At 41.0% G+C, this 19,944-nt stretch overlaps 1 protein-coding gene across 12 annotated transcripts in view; it reads left to right on the forward strand.

Moving 5' to 3' along the window:
* Positions 1 to 19,944, forward strand: part of DIP2C (disco interacting protein 2 homolog C) — a 470,819-nt gene that overhangs the window by 379,120 nt on the left and 71,755 nt on the right. For all 12 annotated transcript variants that reach the window (XM_070501194.1, XM_044762232.2, XM_070501190.1 and 9 more), the window contains 6 exons: positions 627 to 707; positions 6,884 to 7,007; positions 7,691 to 7,812; positions 8,734 to 8,845; positions 8,935 to 9,044; positions 15,289 to 15,419. In XM_070501194.1, the coding sequence (XP_070357295.1) occupies positions 627 to 707; positions 6,884 to 7,007; positions 7,691 to 7,812; positions 8,734 to 8,845; positions 8,935 to 9,044; positions 15,289 to 15,419 (680 nt within the window). The remainder of the gene's footprint in view (positions 1 to 626; positions 708 to 6,883; positions 7,008 to 7,690; positions 7,813 to 8,733; positions 8,846 to 8,934; positions 9,045 to 15,288; positions 15,420 to 19,944) is intronic.

Raw genomic sequence — 19,944 nt, forward strand, 5'->3', positions numbered from 1 at the left:
ACTTGATCACCATGTTCCCCACATCAGAGTATGTTTCTGTTAATAAAACCCATTAAGGGGTCACATGGGTGTCCTATATCCTGGCATGAGGCAGGGCTGACCTTTTCACCACGGGCTGAGTCAGTGTGTGCATAGATCTGTGTGATTTGCAAAGCCGTTGAATGACCTCAGGGGATGATCATTCTAAAACCAATGAATTTAAAAGAGCCCGTTTTTAAAACAGGATAGGTCTGATTCTGCCATTGCAGCCCCAGAAATCACTAGTGCATCTTCTGGAAACCCCAAGAGAAGGGATTTTCTGTTTCAGCTGCTCTGTCTACAAGGGGAATGTGGTTCTCCATCCTTGGGCAGATTTCAGAAACTTCCCTAACCAGGGGCTCAGCACCCGCTGTCTGACTTGTGAGTCTAAATGAGGTGCAGAGAATCCAGTCACTGCAGGAGGAACATTATAAGCACTTGCTTATTCTGTCCATTATGTTTGTCCGGGGATGTCTCGTTCCTCTGTGGAGGAGAGCGCTGTTTTAAACAGGCACCCTAAAAGCACTCAGACTATGCCAATTTAAATGTTGAGACTACCCCAATCTAAACAAGGATGGTCTGAACTTAATGGCTGTGCTTTGTTCCAGTTCCTGTTTCTCTCGGAGGTCCTGCAGTGGAGGGCTCAGACCACCCCCGACCACGTCCTGTACACGCTGCTCAACTGTAGGGTGAGGCATGCTCAACTCGCACCTCATGATTGCTCACCTGTGGGGTCCATGCTTTCATGATTCTTTATCATAATCCTTTCACTTCAGACTTACTTGAATTCCTTTTAATTATTTGTTGCTATGTTAACTGAGATCTTTTCACTTGCTTTTAAATATAAGGGTTTGCACATCTGTCTATCTATACATATATTATGTACGTGTATATTTGAGCAATATTTCCCCCAAAAAATGAGTCATGAATGATCTCTACAACAGAGAAAAATTGCAGATCTCTGAGATATTTTTATCTTTATTACTAAACTGCTTTTTTTTAATAAGTAAGAGGTTATGTTTTAATTTAGACTTTCATTCTTAGGAATGAAAATCATTTGTATTTTATAAGTATAATTAAACAGTAATTCACATTTCACATCAGAAAAGCAAACTCATCAGATATTGTTCCATAATCGTACTTAAGAATAAAGCCTTAAATATGTAAGCAAATAGTATCAGCAATAAAAATTAAATGCGAGTCTTAATATGTTTTTTAACTTTTCTTGTGCTGTGGAAATAAAGCCTGAAAAGTGGGTTTTAAATCTGGGTCATCTTGACAAGTTATGGGTACTCGCAACTTTAAGAAGTGATGGCTTTTCAGATTTGCAAAATAGCAAGCTCTCAGGTGCGAAGGCCTCTTGCTGGTTAAAGCTATAGATAAAAGACAAGTAAACAGAAATGCCCGTGCTGTAACTGCGTCTCTGATATCCAGTTCTCAGACCAGTTTTCCATATGCTTTAGCTCGTCCTCTATCCTAGAGGCTCTTGTTATCTTGGATTGCCGTGTGCTGAGTTGACCCTAGTAGTTTGTGTGTTCACTGTGTCTGTTCAAAACTGTCTCCCAGGAAGAGTCAGAAAGTGTTCCTGTGACCCTGGCCCCTTCCTGCCTCTCCTGCACTCATGCCTCTCTCGGGCCCCCGTGCTCACTGGTGCCCAGCAGGGACATGCACGGCCTCTGAGCTCCTGAGCTTTGGTGTAGTCACCCTGAGGCCTGTATCCAAAACATGCCAGCCCAGTTTCCTACCTCCTTCCTCCACTGGCTCCTTCCTCAGCCTATAAATACAGATAAGACTCTCCTTTCCTAACACCGTCACCCAGTTCGCTGTCCTCAGCTCTGTGGCACTATCCTGATTTCTCTTTAATCGCTTCTTGTGACTTTTCTCATCCTCCACAAGTAGCATTTCTCCTAGGGACTGTTCATGACTTTTTCTTCTGTTTCTCCATTCTCTCGTGACTCTCTAGAGATTTGCAGCATCACCTCCAGAGGGATAAGTGTCATCCCACTGGATAAAAGCCACAGTGTTAGTTCCAGCCCATCCCCCACGCCCCAGGGAGGACACCTGCTCAGATCCCTTTGCCAGAGTACTTATGCCCTTCACTTAGCTTCCTAAACATGGCAGTGATGCTAACATGCCAGGATAGGACGACGTGATGTGACATGATATGACATCCTCCATAAACTGGAGGCAGCGAGAGAGCAAGAGACAGATCAGCATCACTTTTTAAACCCTTTCTTCACCATGACCTCGTCCATTACTCTCATGTTTGTAGGAAGGGAGAGAGAAGGATAAATATCTGTGCCCAGACACTCAGGAGGTATAAATGGGTAGCTTAAGAAAAATAGCAGACCTCCCACACATATACAGAGCTTCAAAAATGATTCAGGTGTGTTCATAGACAGTATGTCCCATCAGAGGGAGGAAAATAAGCTATTCTACCTACCTCTAACTTTGGGAGTGGCAACATGCAGATCAGACCCCTCAGACTGTCAACTGGAGTTACGCCTCAACACTGGGCTCGTCAAAAATTGTCTGACCTGTTGACATGCGTTCCCATCCCGACCCTGTGCTATGGTTGGAGATGCTGGATCAGTTGGGAAAATGCGTTCACAGGAAATGACTCCACTCTAAAAAGAGCTTCGTTAGAAACAACAGAAAATCAGATGGGGCAAGTTGTACAGATCAAAGCCATGAGTAAATTTACTTCAGGTCAGCATGAAGAAAGTGCAGTCCACAGATACCTTCCCTTCTAGTGGTAGGCTGCTCTTTCCTGAGGCTCTCGATGTGGAGGCACCCAAATCCTGAACCATTCAAAGGGTCAGATCTGACCCAAGCATCTGTGCTCATTCCCACCTTCTCTGACCCCATATGCAAACTTAGAACAAATGCTCAACCTGGACCGAAGGTCAGAAACATCATTTTTATGGTTGTTATATGTAATTTCCACTTAAATCAACCTTCTAGTTCAGCACTGTCTAGTAGAAATATAACACAAACTACACATATAATTTTACATTTTCTGAAAGCAACATTTAAAAAACGTAAAAAGAAACTATTGAAATTCATCCTAATAATGTTTTACATAACTCAATATGTCCAAAATACCATCATTCCAACATGTGGCCCCACCGCATTTACAGGCTGGCCTCTATCCTGGATGGTGTACTCTGTTGATTGTGAATTCGCCTCCTTGATCATGGCTCATTTAAAACAGTGAACCATTTAGTTCCTGGCTATGGGTGAGGCTTCCTGTCAGTTGAAAACAATGTTCATTCTTCTGCTTTCCTCCACCGCAGTCCAGTCAATAGAGTAAGAGTTGTTGTGCGGGATTTATAATAGGAAGTGAGGATATAATTCATTGCAAATCAGGGAAAACTTACATTCTTGGAACGTGTTTACATACAAAAGAGCATCTGTTAATTTTCTTTACAGAAACACCAACCAGCTCTTTTAACCTTTTTTTTACTTATAGAAACTTCTTTAGAGTATTAAAATATGCATCCTATTTGACTTCATTCCTCAATATTTTTTCAGTTGTCATTATTTAAATGTAAAACTTTAAAATGGTGCCAAATTTACAGTCACTGACACTGAAATTTGTTGTCTTTGGAGTGGGGATTGGATGGTGGATTAGCGTGCATTGCCATTCTGTCATGATACCACCCGTGACTTCTTTTAGAAAAAGTCAGCCCTGATTTCTCTGGTGATAGTTTTTACTAGAGCCTTCTTCTTAGGCAGTGGGTTTCTATATGGAAACCTCAGCTTTTGCCATGAGTGCAGATGAGGATGCCAGGTAACCACTGACCCGAGGATAAATGGCTACTACTTCATGGACCCCTCACCTGTAACATTTCATGTTTTTCTTAACAGCGAGCACTTTGGCAAATGAAATGTGTAACTGAAAATCAGTGGTATTTCTCCGGAAATGAAAGTTTGTGTTGAGACTCCCACAGAATGAGTGGTGATGAACAGATCTGGGGCCAGGTGTGACCTGTGTCCCGTGTGGGCTCACTAGATGGTGGAGTCATGTCGTATTCAACCTTGCAAGCTGGGGAAGAGAGAAGAGAACATTGTGTTGGACTTACCGTGAACTAACACACTTCTTTCCAACATCACACTTCTTAGGGTATTTTTGAGGATAACTTTAATTGATTCCCCATTACCCTATATGCTGACTCTAGGGCCCAACTCCCAAGAGAGGTGTCCCTCTCCTGGGCAGTTGCTGCAGCATGTGAGGGGGGCTTCCTGTTCATTATTGTAAATGCCATAAAATGGCAAGCGGTATTGTGAAAACTGTTTCAGACATTACTAGAGGTAAAGGACCGCATGCCAATTAAATTTCACCATTTTAAGTAGCTATAGCTGGGAATTTTCACGAATCAGAGTGAAAACATGTTTTCAGATACACCCTTGGCTGCTGCTCTTGAGTCACAGGCACCTCTCAAATCTCATAGGCTTTGTCATATGTCAGAAAAGCTGGTCGTTGGTGGGGAATTGGCGTCAGTGCTCCAGAAAATGGGGAAAAGGTCAGTTCCAGAAGTTGAACAGCCCAGACCAAGAATGCTACTGTTTAAGATAGGATGACATAAGACAGCAGCAGACAGCAGGGTGGTGATGGGATCCTATGTCCCAGGAAGGTCTGCCTCACTGGGAACAGAAAGATGAGCCCCTTCTGCCAGCCCTACCCCTGTGGCAGCCTGCCACCCACCAGCAATGCGTCTGATACCTGTTCATCAGTCAGGGATGCAGTGCTGGCATTCCTCCAAGACAGCTGAGAGGGGGAGCGTCTGCAGGCACTGGCGTGGTCCCCACCACCACCAGTTTGGGAACTGAGTGGGTCCTGGGCCTCTCCATTAGCTGTGTGGGGGCCGGTCTATGCACCATCTTCACTCTGAAGAGCTCACGGGACATTTGGGTCGAGGGGTGTGTGTGTGTTGGTTCATGTCAACAGGTGTGGTCTCCGGCAGTGAATGCTCAGAGGAACAGTCTGGTTTTGAAGGCACCAAGTTCTAACATTTGGGCTAGTTTTCTTAGACTCCAGTCTCGTTGATCTTTTTGTGTTCACCCAGTTTTACCACATTCTACTCTTTGGCTCTTCCACTTTATGTATCTGTTTCTATTTTCTTATGTTGTAACCTTCCTCGGAAGGAAAATAATTAAGGAAGATGTGTGCAGTGAGAAACCTGTCCTCCGTAGGAGGAACCAGTCCCAGCATGGTGAGAAAGAGGCCAGAGCCTGGCTGGCAATTCCTTTCTAGGCGGGGCTCTGTGGCCCTGCACACTACCTGAAGGTCATCAAAGAGAATGTGTTGCTTCCCCGAGCTAGATACAACAATCAGTTACTTTGTGAATGTTTTTGGCAAATGACAGGTACTGATATTTATGTCCTGATGTCTTATGAAAAGTTCTACACTCCACTGGGTCCCTCCCCCCTCACCCCTCCAGATATTTCCAACAGACGGGTCATTTGGGGTGGGAAGTCTAATGTCCAGTCACCAGATCACCACTGTCCTTTAATGTCCCCAAAGGTTCTGATCACTTCTGTGTCCATTACAGCATTCTCCTCCTCCTGCGATTGGTGCTCGTGCCACTTCCCTTTGGATTTCTTTCTCCACACATGGCATTCGGGTCTGGAACGCCTACCAGGGTCCGTGTCCAGTCCCCGACAGTCTTCTCCTGTTACCTTGCTCGCTTGCTCGCCTTCCTTTCAAGTTCCCTACCTCAGAAAACACATTTGGCCCAGGTGTCCAGGATGTTTCTCACCTTCTGGAGTCTTCCTGACCTGGAAACTGCTGGCCAGTTTGTCTATTGCTTCAGGAAAGCTCCTTCCCCCTATTAATCACTTTAAAATAGGATTTGATCATAAAGAAGTAATTTTTAAATAGCTGTAGACAGTGATCTCTTCACAGCTGGGAACTTGTGTATATGAACCATAATTGTAAAATGTATCCTCAGGAAAAACTTTTTTGAGTTATTTGTATGTCTATAATTTGCAGTTTCTGCATGCTTTTCTTTACAATTTACACAGTAAATCCCATATTTTTTAATATTTCTTTGTTCCTATTTTGGTACTGATCTTCCCTAACAACCTTTTTTAAGGTATTTTTCAATCCAAATGTATTTTCCGTTTATGACCACACGTTTAAAAAGTCTACATAAAGTGAATTTGACAATTCGTTTTTTCCTTAGGGTTTTTCTGACTATTGCTTTTGCTTGTTTGTTTGTTTGTTTTTTGACCTCCTTGACTTTTGGTGTGATCTTTCTCAAAAAAACTTTCAATCAGGGGCCAACCCAATGGTCTAGTGGTTAAGTTTGGCATGCTCCACTTCAGTGACCTGGGTTCAGTTCCCAGGCGTGGACCTACACCACTTGGCGGGGGCTGTGTAGTGGCAGCGACCCACATACAAAACAGAGGAAGATTGGCAGATGTTAGTTCAGGGACGATCTTCCTCAAGCAAAAAAAAAAAAAGCTTTCATCAGTCTTGTTTTTCATAGGACAAGTCCTGCAGGTTTACTGCCCATGGCAATTACACTTAAGTCCCAGAATTACTAGATTGATTTTTTTGGTAAGTTTAGCTGTTTTTTAGGTCAAGTAATTATTTTCTAAAATGTTTCTTGTTAATACGAAAATATCTAGATGCCTCTTTGGTGCTGTACTTCTTAGCTGGTGGGAAGGAAGGACAGTGACTGCTGATGGTACAGGGTCTCCTGAGGGGTGATGAAAACGACTGGTGGGTAGTGGTTGGTGACTGTACCAATGTCCATGGGACTGTACATTTTAACTAAGTGAACTATGCAGTATATGAACTATATCTCAATAAAGCTGTTGGGTTAGAAAAGCTCACCCCCTTGTTCTTGTGACACAGGGTACAATAGCAAACTCACTGACGTGTGTCCAGCTGCACAAGCGAGCCGAGAAGATAGCTGTGATGCTGATGGAGAGAGGGCGCCTGCAAGACGGGGACCACGTGGCTCTTGTCTACCCACCAGGTGAAAGACAGATGGGGGTTTGCATCTGAGATGGCAGGGCCAGTGAGTAGTCTACCCGCCGGGTGAAAGGTAGATTGGGGTTTGCTCCAGAAAGGGACCATGTGGCTCTCATCTACCTGCCAGGTGAAGGGCACGCCTGGGTTTGCCCCCAAGGTGGCAGGGCCAGCCACTGTGTGAGAGGTGCTTTAGTGCACATGTCATTGCTGATGACCAAGTTGCTGTGTTATCACCAAAAATTAACACAGTTCTACCTGGCTCACTGTGTTTAGTCACCACCACTTTTAGGGACTGTGCTGCATACTATACCCCTTTAGGGGCATAAATAAAGCGATCTTTCATGAAGACTTTTGTATCTAAATTTATTTTATTAGGTATCTGAGGTAGTTCATTTAAGCAATGGTAGTTAATCGCTGACTACTAAATTGATAATCATAGAGTTGAGTAATTCCTTCAACAAATGACAGAAATTAAATTTCTGGCTGCTTTGTCATCTTGTACCTAAGTGGGAGCTATTGCAGAAGTTTAACAAAACTCACAGGGATGAGAAGAGAGTCTGCTAAAGGTCTTAGTTGCTCACTTAACCTTGGGACTTTTTCCAGGCTAGTGTTTCTGTGGACAGGGATGACAGCCATTAAACAGTTTGATTTGTTTCAATGAGAGCTTTTGCGTTTCTCCCTGTGTAGGAATAGACCTCATTGCAGCATTTTATGGTTGCCTGTATGCAGGCTGTGTGCCAATCACCGTCCGTCCTCCACACCCACAGAACATTGCAACAACGCTGCCAACTGTGAAGATGATCGTGGAGGTAACCCTGCCTGAAGTGTCTGGACACGTTCTCTGGCCCAGACCTGAGTGTTGGGCTTGTGGAGTGCAGAGCCTAGGCCTTGAGGGGGAGGGCTGGTAGTGGGAACATGTGGGAGTGTGAGTCCTGCGGTGGCACAGGACATGGCCTCTACCCCCAAGGAGCTTACCTTCTGGTTCTGGAAGCAAGATTCCAAACTGTGCTTGGAATTAGGGGCTAAAGGGAATTGAATGCACCCTAGAGAAAGCAGCTTGCCAGAGAGGAAGTCCCACAGACAATGGGAACTTCCCCACCAAACCCAACTGAGTGAACCTAACCAAGTGAGAAAGTCATGTATTTTTTAAAGTTCTTTCCTCAAGATTTAGAAGTATCCTGTTTCTTTTAAAAAGTATAGATTTGTTTTGATCTTTTTAATGCCTGGGGAAGTTTCAGAGGATTAGGATATGTTTTCCCCCTGGAGGAGGAACCATGAGGCACAAGTAAGTTTGGGGACTCCACAAGCGAATACTTTCTATAGTTATGTTGGAATACTTTCATGGTAATTACTCCTGTTAGAACACACTGATGGTGTGTGTGGACATTCATGGCATTTTTCAGAGGACAGAGCTAATGGCAAAAGCAGTTAGTCTGGATGTTTCTCCATCCTGTGATCATAGCACTGTGGATACTACTCAACTCTAGAAATTTCCAGAGGCCTCAGTTCCCACAATCTCTGCATGTGTGCTTCCATGGTCTGATTCCTGGCTCTCTTGTCCCTCTGCTGGCCAGGACTGGCTCCTCTGAGGCAGCAGTGTCTCTGGTAGTCTAACCTGCTCTGAAATCCATGCAACCTCAACGTGCCTCCTGAGCAGCAGGCACGTGTGCAGGGTGTGTTTCCTCCGAGGTTTACCTTCCTTCATCCATCCTTTGTTCTCCGACCCTCAGGTGAGTCGCTCTGCCTGTTTGATGACAACACAACTGATCTGTAAGTTGTTACGGTCCAGGGAGGCAGCTGCAGCTGTGGATGTCAGGGCGTGGCCCCCCATACTAGACACAGGTCAGTCCTCTAACCAGCTGTATACCTTTGTTTGCTTGTCTCCTTTTTCATCAGGTCAGATAGGCTAATAGCTTTATTTTGCTCTCCAGATGATTTGCCAAAGAAGCGGCCTGCCCAGATCTACAAACCTTCCAACCCAGACACGCTAGCTTATCTTGATTTTAGTGTGTCCACGACTGGGATGCTAGCTGGAGTAAAGGTGAGAAGTGCGTCTGCGTGGTGTATTCGCAAGCCACTCAGTGATTGACAGGTTACATCTGTATGTATAGTAGGAGTGTGGTGGGAACTTGAGTGAAACATGGAGAGAGGTATATATACACATTTCCTTCAAGTTATAAAATGCATGAACATTTCAGTAGTTAACTTGGCCAACTGATTCTTTCCAGTGTCCCAGCTGTTTCTTTATATAAACAGCCTCACTGGCCCTAATAAAAAACTGCATATATTTTTATTTCTTGCCTGTTCTCAAATCCCAATATTCTGTCTACTGCAAAACTCTGTGCACTGGAGTTTCTTGATCTTTTAGCCTGGGCTCTGTTAGAACTTGCCAGATTGGTGCTTGTTGCAGTGACAGTGATCCTTTTTCCTATCAAAGGATGGAACTACTATGTATGTCTCAGAAGTAGGACCATCCTGCTCAGGCGATGTCCTTGTTAAATTCTCTTGTAGCCTCTGGAAGCCCTTTCTCTATTATTTGGCTCTGGGGTCTGACTGCTGAGTTTGCAGAATTTACCTCATTTAGGTCTCTTATGCTATCAACATTTTTTTTTCATATGGTAAAAGACATCTAACTTAAGCTTACCGTCTTGACCAATTTAAGTGTACAGGTCAGCGGTATTAAATACGTTCAAAATGTTATGCTGCCATCACCACCATCCATCTCCATAGTTCCTTTCATCTTGTAAAACTGAAACTCCCCGTTAAACACTAACTCCTCATTCCCACCTCCCGCAATCCTGGCAACCACGATTCTAGTTTCTGTCTCTGAAAATTTGACTACTCTAGGTACCGCATATAAGTGGAATGCTACAGTATTTGTCTTCTTGTGTCTGGCCTGTTTCACTAGGATAATGTCTTTAAGGTTCATCCATGTTGAAACAGGGGTCAGAATTCCTTTTTAAGGCTGAGTTAATGTTCCATTATATGTATATACCACATTTTCTTTATCCATTCACCTGTCAATGGACACCTAGGTTGCTTCCATGTTTTATCTATTCTGAATAGTGCTGCTGTGAACACAGGTGTACAAATATCTCTTCAAGATACTACTTTCACTTCTTTTGAGTATAACACCAGAAGTGTAATTCTTGGATCATGTGATGATTCTATTTTTAATTTTTTGAAGAACTACCATGTTGTTTTCCACAGCAGCTGTACCATTTTATCTTCTCACCAACAGTGCACGAAGGTTCCAAATTCTACACATTCTCACCAACACTTGTAGTTTTCTGGGGATTTTTTAATAATAGCCATGCCCATGGGTATGAGATGGTATCTTACTGTAGTTTGATTTGCATTTCCCTAATGATTAGTGATTTGAGCATCTTTTCATGCGGTTATTGGCCCTTTGTATATCTTCTTTGGAGAAATATCTATGCAAGTCTTTTGCCCATTGTGGAATCAGTTATTCTTTTGTTGTTGAGTTTTAGAAGTTCTCTATATATTCTGGATATTAATCCCTTATTAGATATATGATTTGAAAATATTTTCTCCCATTCTTTGGGTTGCCTTTTTAGTCTGTGGATGGTGTCTTTTGATGCACAAAATTTTTTGACTTTCATGAAGTCCAATTTTGCCCTTTTTTTCTTTTTTTGCCTCTGCTTTTGGTATCATATCCAAGAAATCATTGCCAAATTCAATGAAGTAAAGCTTTTGTCATATGTTTTCTTCTAAAAGTTTTATTGTTTTAGATCTTACATTTAGGTTTTTGATCTATTTTGAGTTAATTTTTGTTTATGGCATTAGCTAAGGGTCCAACTTCATTCTTTTGCATGTGGCTGTCCAGTTTTCCCAGCACCATTTGTTTAAAAGACTTGTCCTTTCTCCATGAAATGGTTTTGGCACCCTTGTCAAAAATCATTTGACCTTGTATGTGAGGGTTTATTTCTGGATTCTCTATTCCCTTGATCCATATGTCTATCTTTGTGCCATAACTTTGTAGTAGGTTTTGAAATCAGGAAGTTGAGTCCTCTGGCTTTGTTCTCTTTTTCAAGATTATTTTGGTTGTTTAGGTTTCCTTGAGATTCTATATGAATTTTATCATGAGTTTTTATAGTTCTGCAAAAAGATCATTGAGATTTTGATAGAGATTACATTGTATTTTTATTGTTTTGGGTAGTATTGACATTATGAATATGGGATATGTTTTTATTTATTTATATCTTCTTTAATTTCTTTCAGCAATGTTTATGGTTTTCATTGTACAAGCCTTTCACCTCCTTGGTTAAGTTAATTCCTAAGTGTTTTGTTCTTTTTTATGCTATTGTAAATGGAATTGTTTTAATTTCCTTTTCAGATTTTTCATTTGGTTTATAGAAATGCAACCAGTTTTTGTGTTTTGACTTCTTATCCTACTACCGAATTCATTTATGATTTCTAAAAATTTTTTTGTGGAATCTTTAAGGTTTTCTACATGTAAGATCATATCATCTGTGAACAGAGATTATTTTACTTCGTTCTTTCCAATCTGGATGGCTTTTATTTATTTTTCTTACCTAATTGCTCTGGTAGAACTTCCAGTATTATATTTAATAGAACTGATGAAAGCAGGCATCCTTGCCTTTTTCCTGATCTTGGAGGAAAAGCTTTCAGTTTTTCACCATTGAGTATGATGTTTGCTGTGTGTTTTTCATATGTGGCCTTTTTTATTTATTATGTTGAGGTATTTTCCTTATATTCCTAGTCTGTTGAGTGTTTTTTTAATCATGAAAGGATGTTGAATTTTGTCAGATGCTTTTTCTGCATCAGTCGAGGTGATCATGTGGGTTTTTTCCTTCATTCTCTTAATATGATGTATTACATTGATTGATTTTCATATGTTGAGCCATCCTTCCATTCCAGGAATAAATCCCACTTGGTTGTGGTCTTATAAGCCTTTTAATATACCACTGAATTCAGTTTGCTAGTATTTTGTTGAGGATTTTTGCATCAGTGTGGGATATGGTTTGTAGTTGTCTGTTCTTGTAGTGTCTTTGTCTGGCTTTGGTATCAGGGTTATGCTGACATCATAGAATGAGTTGGGAAGTGTCATCTCCTCTTCAATTTTTGGAAAAAATTTGAGAAGGATTGGTGTTAGTACATCTTTAAATGTCTGGAGGCATTCAACAGTGAAGCCATCAGGTCCAGGACTTTTCTTTGTCAGGACTTTTTTTTTTGACTTATTTGATCTTCTTACTAGTTATAGGTTTATTCAGAGTTTCTGTTCTTCATGATTTAGTCTTGGTAGGTTTTATGTTTCTTCTTGATAGTTTGTCTTTCAAATTCCATGAAATAGAATTTCTCTGTTTCATGTAGGTTGTGCAGTTTGTTGGTGTACAGTTGTTCATAGTATTCTCCTATAATTCTTTTCATTTTTGTAGAATCAGTAGTAAATTTCCCCATTATCATTTCTGATTTTCATAATTAGAGTCCTCTCTCTTTTTTTCTTAATTCATCTAGCTAGAGGTTTGTTAATTTTGTTGATCTTTTCAAATAAGCAACTTTGGGTTTGCTTGATTATCTTTACTATTTTCTATTCTCTGTGAGTATTTGTTTATCTCTGCTCTAATCTTTATTATTTTCTTCCTGCTGCTAGTTTGGGTTTAGTCTGTTCTTCTTTTTCTTGTCCCTTAAGTTGTAAAGTTAGATTGTTGATGTGAGATCTTTCTTGGTTTTTTAATGTAACTATTTATAGCTATATATTTTTGCCTTGACACTGCTTTTGCTGTGTCCCATAAGTTTGATACGTTCAGTTTTCATTTTCATTTGTGTCTAAGTATTTTCTGATTTTCCTTGTGATTTCTTCTTTGATTCATTGGTTGTTTAAGAGTGCTTTGTTTAATTACACAAATTTATGGGCACTGTAGAATGTCTGATTTAGTATAAAACCCATGAGTATATGTTTATATGTTCAATTTAAGTTTTATAATACTATCTGTTTAAAAGTATAATTCGAACTCTGAAGGTCCCTAATAGATTCTAGATATACATTTGCTCAACATCAACAAGGAAGTCCTATAGAGGACCCATATAGCATCTACAGTTTACTTTAGATTAATCACCTTGCAGGTTTCCCCATGGGGTATTTTAGAACTTGTGGTGGCTCTCCCTTCCATGGAGTATGATTCTGGAAACACTTTCCTGCCCACTTTCAGCTGATGTGTGCAGCTGATGTTGGCCCAGGGAATATACACTTTTTTTAACATTAGCCAAAGCAGAACTGTCCTGGAAGGTAGACCTGCCCAAGATAAGTCACAAGGTGCATGCTGAAAATAAATACAGTTGACCTCATCCCTAATTCCTCGCATTGATATACCTACTCTCAATGTCTCTTTTAAAGTAGAGCATTAGAGTTTGTTGTTTGGGGCTTTTGGAAAACCAGTTCTTTAGCCAAGTATGAGTTTGTCTTCATAAGAATTAGGAGTTTTTCTTACTAAGAGGTTCTAAAAAAACATTCCAACTTGGGCTCTTAGTTTGTCATGTTGGCAGGGTCCAAGGTTGGAATAAGCTTAGAGATTGGATATTCAACTTTCCTACCTGCTTTTTTTCTTAACCTGTTGCCTCCTTGTCACTATGGTGAAATCTGTTATTGCTTACTCATCCTCAAGAGCCCAGAACCCTCTGACCCCCAGGGTGACGTAAAGATCCTTTCTCTGATCTCTTCACACTCTGCACACTTTGTCAAAGCGCTCACAGATCCTGCAGTTATCAGTGTAAGTCTCTGAACCTCCCTCTAGATTGTAAGCTCCTGAGAGCAGAGACTGTTTTATTCCTTTTATATCCCGAGCAACTAATACAGTGCCTGATACATAATGAGTTCTCAATTACTATATTCATATTTGCCGAGCTGGGCTAAAGAACTCAGTTCTTAAGCTATAAACATTGCTTCTACAGAGCACGGGGTCAGTAAAGGTTTGTTTTAGTTACTGCTTTGAGCAGGTAAGTAATTTTGGTAGTTAGGGTTTTACTAACTCCTGACCCAGGAGCAGGAGGGTGAAGGAATGTTTCATAAATCCAGCCTCATTTCTTCTTTAAACAAATATTGTGGTTTTAAAAGCAAGCTAAAAAGAACCCCTTATGTGTTAGAACCTAGAGTAATTCTGCATTACCTTGTATGAATTCAGTAGAATATCCACGATGAAACTTTCTTCCAGGGAGAGCTTCAAACAGTGATCCTATGTGTCACCAAGGGAAGGATCCCCCACTGATGGTTTCTCTCACATCCTTCACTCAGATGACTAATGAACAAAAATAGGGAGCTCTTCACTGTAGTGTTGATGATGGGGGGTGAGATTGGGTTTTGGCTGCCATCAAATGACTAGTATATCTCACTGCACCAGCCTCTGATTCTGGCTCAACTGTGTGTGACCTTCAACAAACTCTTTACCTCCTCTGAGCCTCATTTCCTAATCATTGAGACGGAGGTTGTTCATCCAGCATGCCCTGCTAACCTCCTGTTACAAAAGATTCAATGTTGGGCCTGGAGACAGGACATGAGTGGTAATATCTCCCCACCTACTTCACAGGCTGCAGTGAGGATTACAATAAACCCCTGTTTGGACTAACCTGCTATTCAAATGCAGGATATCATTACTTCAGTTGCTGAAGTTATTAGGTCCTGGGGGACCAGGAAGTTTTCAGTGTGGTTTACTCATTGAAAATGGGGAGGCTAGTGGACGGCCTGGTGGCGCAGCAGTCAAGTTCGCACATTCTACTTCTCGGCGGCCCGGAGTTCACTGGTTCGGATCCCGGGTGCGGACGTGGCACCGCTTGGCAAAAACCCATGCTGTGGTAGGTGTCCCACGTATAAAGTAGAGGAAGATGGGCATGGATGTTAGCTCAGGGCCAGTCTTCCTCAGCAAAAAGAGGAGGATTGTCAGTAGTTAGCTCAGGGCTAATCTTCCTCAAAAAAAAAAGAAAAAGAAAATGGGAAGACTAATGAGAACATCAGCAGCCCACTCTCTCCTAAGTCACAAAACCAGAGCTTGGCTAAAATTGTCCCTGTCCTGAAATCACCTCTGGGCACTGATTGTCAGGTCTCATGCATTTAATGCAGCCTTGTTCTGTTACAGATGTCTTTAGGATAAGTGTCAAGCTCCATGCATTTAATGCGGCCTTGCTGTCTTGCAGATGTCTTTAGGATGGGTGTCAGGCTCCATGCATTTAATGCAGCCTTGTTCTGTTACAGATGTCTTTAGGATGGGTGTCAGGCTCCAAGCATTTAATGTGGCCTTGCTATCTTGCAGATGTCTCATGCAGCCACCAGTGCCTTTTGCCGTTCTATTAAGCTGCAGTGTGAGCTCTATCCCTCAAGAGAAGTGGCCATCTGCTTGGACCCTTACTGTGGACTTGGGTTTGTCCTATGGTGCCTCTGCAGGTGAGTTTCCTCCTGAATATCTTTAAAATAACAAGTAAATCATACACCCTCTTTCTAGAACACCATGGAGGGCCACCTCTGGAGGAGGCCCAGCCACAGCAGAATCGCACAATGACCTCAGCCTGGCTCTCGAGGTGAAGCAGGTACACCTGCAGTGGTATTCCGTGTTCTTTACAGCATCTGAAAAAATTAGTGTCCCTGAAGTTTGCTGAAACCAACAGAGAAGATGAGAGGTCTGCTGGAGGACTCCCGGGGCTTAGGCTTGGTTCTTTTGCCTTTCAGTCCTGGCATTTGTCTCTGGGCTGGAATATGTGTTAAATCAGTGGGCGTTACAGGTTCTCTCCTCCTTCAGGCTTCTCCCTGATTTAGGTGGGGAGGCACTTCAGCTGAGGGGAGGTCAGGACCAAGCTCCATGAGGGTCCCCCTCCTGCCCCCCATGGTCCACTGCCCACAGTCAGCAGCCCCGTGCCCAGCTCATAGCAGATGTTAGCAAGTATTTATGGAATGAATGAGGGAGGAACACATGGATATTTATTGGCGTTTTTTTCTGATTATATGTATATGTTCGTTGTAGAAAATTTAGAAAATACAAAATAATATAAAGAAGAAAATAAAACCATCAATAATCGTACCACCTAGTAATACCAATAAATGTTCACTATTAGCATTTTGGCATGTAGTCTTGCAGAGTTAATTTTCTAATGTAGCATATTATTTTTTATTATTAACATGTTTAAACATATGTTAGTGTATAAAGAATGCTGTAATAAACACCACTGCCCTCTTTCTAGCTTCACGTGGATCAACAGTTTGCTGATTTTGTTTCATCTATCCTTACAATTTTTTTCTGTCCCTTTTTCAAATAGGACATTTTAAAGCAAACATCAAACATATATAATTTCACCCATAAACCCTTATGTCCACATACAGTTTGTAAATGTACATTAATATATTTATAAAACTGAGATGCTACAGTATGAAATTGGTTATTTTTTTCTTAATAGTCTATAGTAGACTTTCTCATGTCTTCAAACACTCTTCTAAAACAATTATTTAATAGTACTAAATTGGATTAAAATCTAATTCTGTATTTTTGAACAACACTGACATTCCAATTAAGACAATTAAACTTCTTGAGAAAGCAAATAGAATTGAACAATTGAAATATTTTAATGATTTTTGCCTCAATCCAAAGTGCAATAGCATTATGGGTAGTTTTTTTGCTTGGGGAGTAGTTCAGAGTGTACTATTCCAAGAGTAGGGCCAAAGTGACCTTAGACATATTTAGCCAACTGAGAAGGAAGCCACTTCTGAGCTACTGACTTTATAGGACAGTTGTCTGTATGTTGCTTGCAAAGGTACCGGTGATGCTGAGGCCAGTAAGTGGAGTACTTCGTGGTTCTGCAGGCTCACCGAGCCTGACCCCACAAAATCAGCAGAGAAGGTGCTTGGTGAAGGGAAAGTAAGTTCTTAATGTGCATCACTACTAGCCATGGGGACTCTTTAAAGGGAGTGTGCAGAGAGGGTTACAGCAAACCTTTACTTAGTGAACGTCTGTCCTACAAATTCATTCAGAAGTCAGGAGATCGCAGTGTTGTTGATTACAACACTACAAATAAACATATAAGATAATACAAATAAATACATAAATACGAAAACCTCTTTGTTCTGAAAGCCTCTATAGAAACAGATCCCAATGGACTTCTTAAGAAAAAAGAAAAACTGGACCTGGGAGCAGCCACCCCAGCATCCATAAATACTGTGAATACTATTTTCCTTTCAAATGAGCTAGGGCTTCTTCAAGAAATGGACAGTTTCAGGGCTGGACAGGAAATGTCCAAGATGACCCTGGAATATCTTTGTTATGCAGGAAAGCAAGGAAGTGCTCAAAGAATGATGGGGACATGTCAAAAGAACAGAAGAGCCAGCTTAAAGGGACTCTCACTGGCCAAATCAGGGATAATTCAAGTGTCAAAATATATAAAGACCACAACAGATTATAACTCTTTGAATGAAAAACAGGAAATTATCTGACTATTCAGATATAAATAGAAGAACACATTGAAAGCCTGGTGAGGAACAGGGATTTACATGATAGCCATCCACAAAACAGTTGTTAATATAAAGGGGAGAAGAGAACCTTCATGATGGCAAAGCCTAAATCAAGATCAAAGTGAACCTCATAGACCTGAAACCATAAGCCTTCTGGAAGAAAACGTAGGCAGTACACTCTTTGACATCAGTATTAAAAGGATCTTTTCGGACACCATGCCTTCTCAGAGAAGGGAAACAATAGAAAGAATAAACAAATGGAACTTCATCAGATTAAAGAGCTTCTTCAAGGCAAATGAAAACAGGATTGAAACAAAAAAACAACCCACTAACTGGGAAAAAATATTTGCAAGTCATATATCTGACAAAGGCTTAATATCCATAATATATAAAGAGCTCTCGCATCTCAACCACAAAACATCAAACAACCCAATCAAAAAATGGGCTGGAGACATGAACAGACATTTCTCCAAAGAAGATATACTGATGGCCAATAGGCACATGAAAAGATGCTCATCATCGCTGATCATCAGGGAAATGCAAATCAAAACTACACTAAGATATCACCTTACACCCGTTAGAATGACAAAAATATCTAAAACTAATAGTAACAAATGTTGGAGAGGTTGCGGAGAAAAAGGAACCCTCATACACTGCTGGTGGGAATGCAAACTGGTGCAGCCACTATGGAAAACAGTATGGAGATTCCTCAAAAAACTAAAAATAGAACTACCATACGATCCAGCCATCCCACTACTGGGTATTTATCCAAAGAGCTTGAAGTCAGCAATCCCAAAAGTCCTATGCACCCCAATGTTTATTGCAGCACTGTTTACAATAGCCAAGACGTGGAAGCAACCTAAGTGTCCATCAACAGACGAATGGGTAAAGAAGATGTGGTACATATATACAATGGAATACTACTCAGCTGCAAAACAGAACAAAATCATTCCATTTGCAACAACATGGATGGACCTTGAGAGAATTATGTTAAGTGAAATAAGCCAGCGAGAGAAGGACAATCTGTGTATGACTCCACTCATATGAGGAATTTAAAATTATGGACTAAGAACAGTTTAGTGGATACCAGGGGAAAGGTGGGGTGGGGGGTGGGCACAAAGGGTGAAGTGGTGCACCTACAACATGACTGACAAACATTAATGTACAACTGAAATTTCACAAGATTGTAACCTATCAATAACTCAATTAAAAAAAAAAGATCAAAGTGAACCTCATGGACGATGGGACACAGGGCACTTGTGCATCACTCAGAGGGCTGCAGTGAGGAAAACAGCAGCACGTCTGGAAAATTCCTGCCAAAGATGCTTCACCTGAATCTAATCGTGGGAACATAACGTGACAGCGTAATTACACACAATGTGTAATCTTCACAAACGCCAGGGTCATGGAGCCAAAGAAACACTGAGGAACCAGCTGGACGGGGCTGACAGCTTAAACGCAGGGTGCGACACTGATCTGGATCCTTTCACTATAGAAGATATCCTTACGACAACTGGGAAACTTGAATAGGGTCTGAGGCTCAGATGGGAGAAATGTATCAACTCATTTCCTGATTTTGATGTCTTACTTAGCTTATGGAGGAAATATACTTGTTCGTTGGAAATACCCCCTAAAGTATTTGGAGTTGATGGGGCATCAGGTCAGTGACTCACCATCAAATGATTTGGGGGAAGAAGCTATTTTTACTGTACTTGTAACGTTCTGTAACTTTGTGTTTATTTCAAAGTTAGAAAATATTCAAGGGCCCTGGTGGCCTAGTGATTAAATTTGGTGCACTCCATTTCAGCAGCCTGGGTTCAGTTCCTGGGTGTGGACCTACACCACTCATCTGCCAGTGGCTGTGTTGTGGTAGCAGCTCACATGCAATAAGAGGAAGATTGGCAGTGGATGTTAGCTCAGGGCGAATCATCCTCAGCAAAAAAAAAATGTTTAATACAAATAGTTTTTTTCTATATCTTCATCCTAAAGTTCCCTTCAATCATAAAATAGAAGACTGAGAATCATTAATGTAATAGAATTGTTCATCTGGGAATCATTAATAGAATTGTTTCAAAATATTTTCTAAGATCATACATGTTTTAAAAAACCTATCAGATAGTTCATATTCATGGATTAGAAGATTCGATATTGTTAAGATGGAAATTCTCCACAAATTGGTATATAAGTTCAATATAATCCCTGTCAAAATCACTATAGGTTTTTTTTGCAGAAATTAACAAGATAATCCTAAAATATATATATAAAGGACCCACAATATCCAAAACAGTTTCGGAATAGAATGACAAAATTGGAGAACTCAGACTTCCTGCTCTCGAGAATTACAATAGTAACCAAGACAGTGCGGTCCTGGCAAAGAGATAAACATATATATAAAACAACCAATGAAACAGAATTGAGAATCCAGAAATAAACCCTTATACTTATGATCATTTGATTTTTCAACAAAGGAACC

This window comes from Equus asinus, chromosome 29 (genome assembly GCF_041296235.1).
Source record: "Equus asinus isolate D_3611 breed Donkey chromosome 29, EquAss-T2T_v2, whole genome shotgun sequence".
Classification (NCBI taxonomy): domain Eukaryota; kingdom Metazoa; phylum Chordata; class Mammalia; order Perissodactyla; family Equidae; genus Equus; species Equus asinus.